The following is a 1790-nucleotide window of genomic DNA, read 5'->3' as shown; positions in this document are numbered from 1 at the left end:
GAGATGCCATGGGACAAGTCGGTGGAGGCTTGTGCCACCCAGATGGCCTCTCATGGTCCACAGCCCAGGAACTGGAAGGGCTTTAGGCTACAGGTGACTTTCATGTCACTTCAAAGCATGTGATCCTTGGGGACAGACCCTGGTCCTGCAGGGACAAAGGACTCCTGACGTGCCAGGTCTTGTTCCACCCTAGAGAAGCAAGAAGGCCGAAGTGACAACAGTCACGAGGTGCACGTGGACAACTGCATCCTCAACGCAGAGGCCCTGGTGTGTGTGAAGGAACCTCCAGCCTACACCTTCCGGGACTACAGGTACTGGTGGGGTGTATCAGGCAGAGCTGCCCCACCGGCGGGCAGCGTGACTTGGTGGCAGCTGGCTTGGGCGGACAACCCAAGCTGGGCTCTCCTGCATCTGGCTCTTGCTGTGGTGTTGAGAGAGCTCCAGACTCACCTGCTTGCTGGAGCTGTGATGATGGTTGTCACCTCTGCTTGTCCCCTGCTTCCTTTAGTGCCATCCTCTACCTCAACGGGGACTTTGAAGGAGGAGCTTTCTACTTCACCGAGCTGGATGCCAAGACCGAGACTGTAAGTAGCTCAGCTCCTTGAGGAGCCATGTGCAGCACCAAACCCAGGTCCTGCCTGCTGGCCTCGTCCCCTCTGCCACCAGCAGGGGCTGAGGTGGCTTGGGAGGGACCAGCTCCTCCTTTAGTGCCATCCTCTACCTCAACGGGGACTTTGAAGGAGGAGCTTTCTACTTCACCGAGCTGGATGCCAAGACCGAGACTGTAAGTAGCTCAGCTCCTTGAGGAGCCATGTGCAGCACCAAACCCAGGTCCTGCCTGCTGGCCTCGTCCCCTCTGCCACCAGCAGGGGCTGAGGTGGCTTGGGAGGGACCAGCTCCTCCCCTCACCCCTGGGCCATGTCCTGACGGGGTCTCCCGTGGCTGGCAGGAGGCGGGTCAGACACGGCGTGGTTTTTCACGGTGTGGCCGTGCCGTGGGCTTCTCCTCGGGCTCAGAGAACCCCCACGGGGTGAAGGCCGTGACCAGGGGCCAGCGCTGTGCCATCGCCCTCTGGTTCACCCTGGACCCGCGCCACAGCGAGCGGGTAAGCTCTGTCCCCACTGGTGGGTGGGTTTTGGGTGGGCAGTGGCCGTACTCACCCCCGTGGCTCTGCCCCGCAGGAGCGCGTGCAGGCGGACGACCTGGTGAAAATGCTTTTTGGGGCAGAAGAAGGGGATTTGCTGCAGGAGGCAGAGCCCGAGCAGGAGCCACCCGCTGCCGTCGCCGTGGGGAAGGACGAGCTGTGACCTCCCACGAGGGCCAGGACGTGGGACCAGCGACACCAGCGTTGTGGCTTCAGGCTGCTCAGCCGTGGGGCTGCTGGGTGGGACACCCCTGTCCCCAGCCCACCTGGGGCAGGGACTTGGGGGACACTCTGCCCCACCCTGGTGGCATCCAGCATCCCCCCTGCAGAGCCGACCTGGGGCTAGCACAGAGACTCAGGGGGGTGACACGGGGGACAAGGGAGGGATGAGGAACTGATCCCCTGTCACAGACATGTGCCTTTCTGCTCGGCTGACCCTGCAGCTATTTAAGTGCCTTCTGAAGAAAATGGGTGAATAAAGGTGGTTCTTTTCTAATCTCTCGCTTGCTGGGGGGGGTTGGAGGCTCTTGTGCCCCCACACACACCCTGGGCTGTCATCTGATGATGGGACAGGATGCATCCTCCTCTCCTCAGGTAAATGTTTGCAAGGGCTTTGCAGTAGGGCAACCCCAGGAAAGATCTGGAG

The 1790-nt window shown here is 61.3% G+C and overlaps 1 protein-coding gene across 1 annotated transcript in view; it reads left to right on the top strand.

Annotated features, from left to right (window-relative positions):
* Positions 1-1307, top strand: part of LEPRE1 (leucine proline-enriched proteoglycan (leprecan) 1) — a gene marked incomplete at its 5' end in the record, with an annotated part of 6396 nt that extends 5089 nt beyond the window's left edge. The window contains 4 exons of the mRNA XM_008950292.1: positions 194-311; positions 509-584; positions 950-1105; positions 1182-1307. Of these exons, the coding sequence (XP_008948540.1) occupies positions 194-311; positions 509-584; positions 950-1105; positions 1182-1307 (476 nt within the window). The remainder of the gene's footprint in view (positions 1-193; positions 312-508; positions 585-949; positions 1106-1181) is intronic.
* Between the last annotated feature and the right edge of the window lie 483 nt (positions 1308-1790).

This window comes from Merops nubicus, unplaced genomic scaffold (assembly GCF_000691845.1).
Source record: "Merops nubicus isolate BGI_N331 unplaced genomic scaffold, ASM69184v1 scaffold9612, whole genome shotgun sequence".
In the NCBI taxonomy this organism is placed as follows: Eukaryota; Metazoa; Chordata; class Aves; order Coraciiformes; family Meropidae; genus Merops; species Merops nubicus.
The sequence above is the reverse complement of the archived record's forward strand: the minus strand, read 5'-3'. Positions and strand labels throughout refer to the sequence as shown.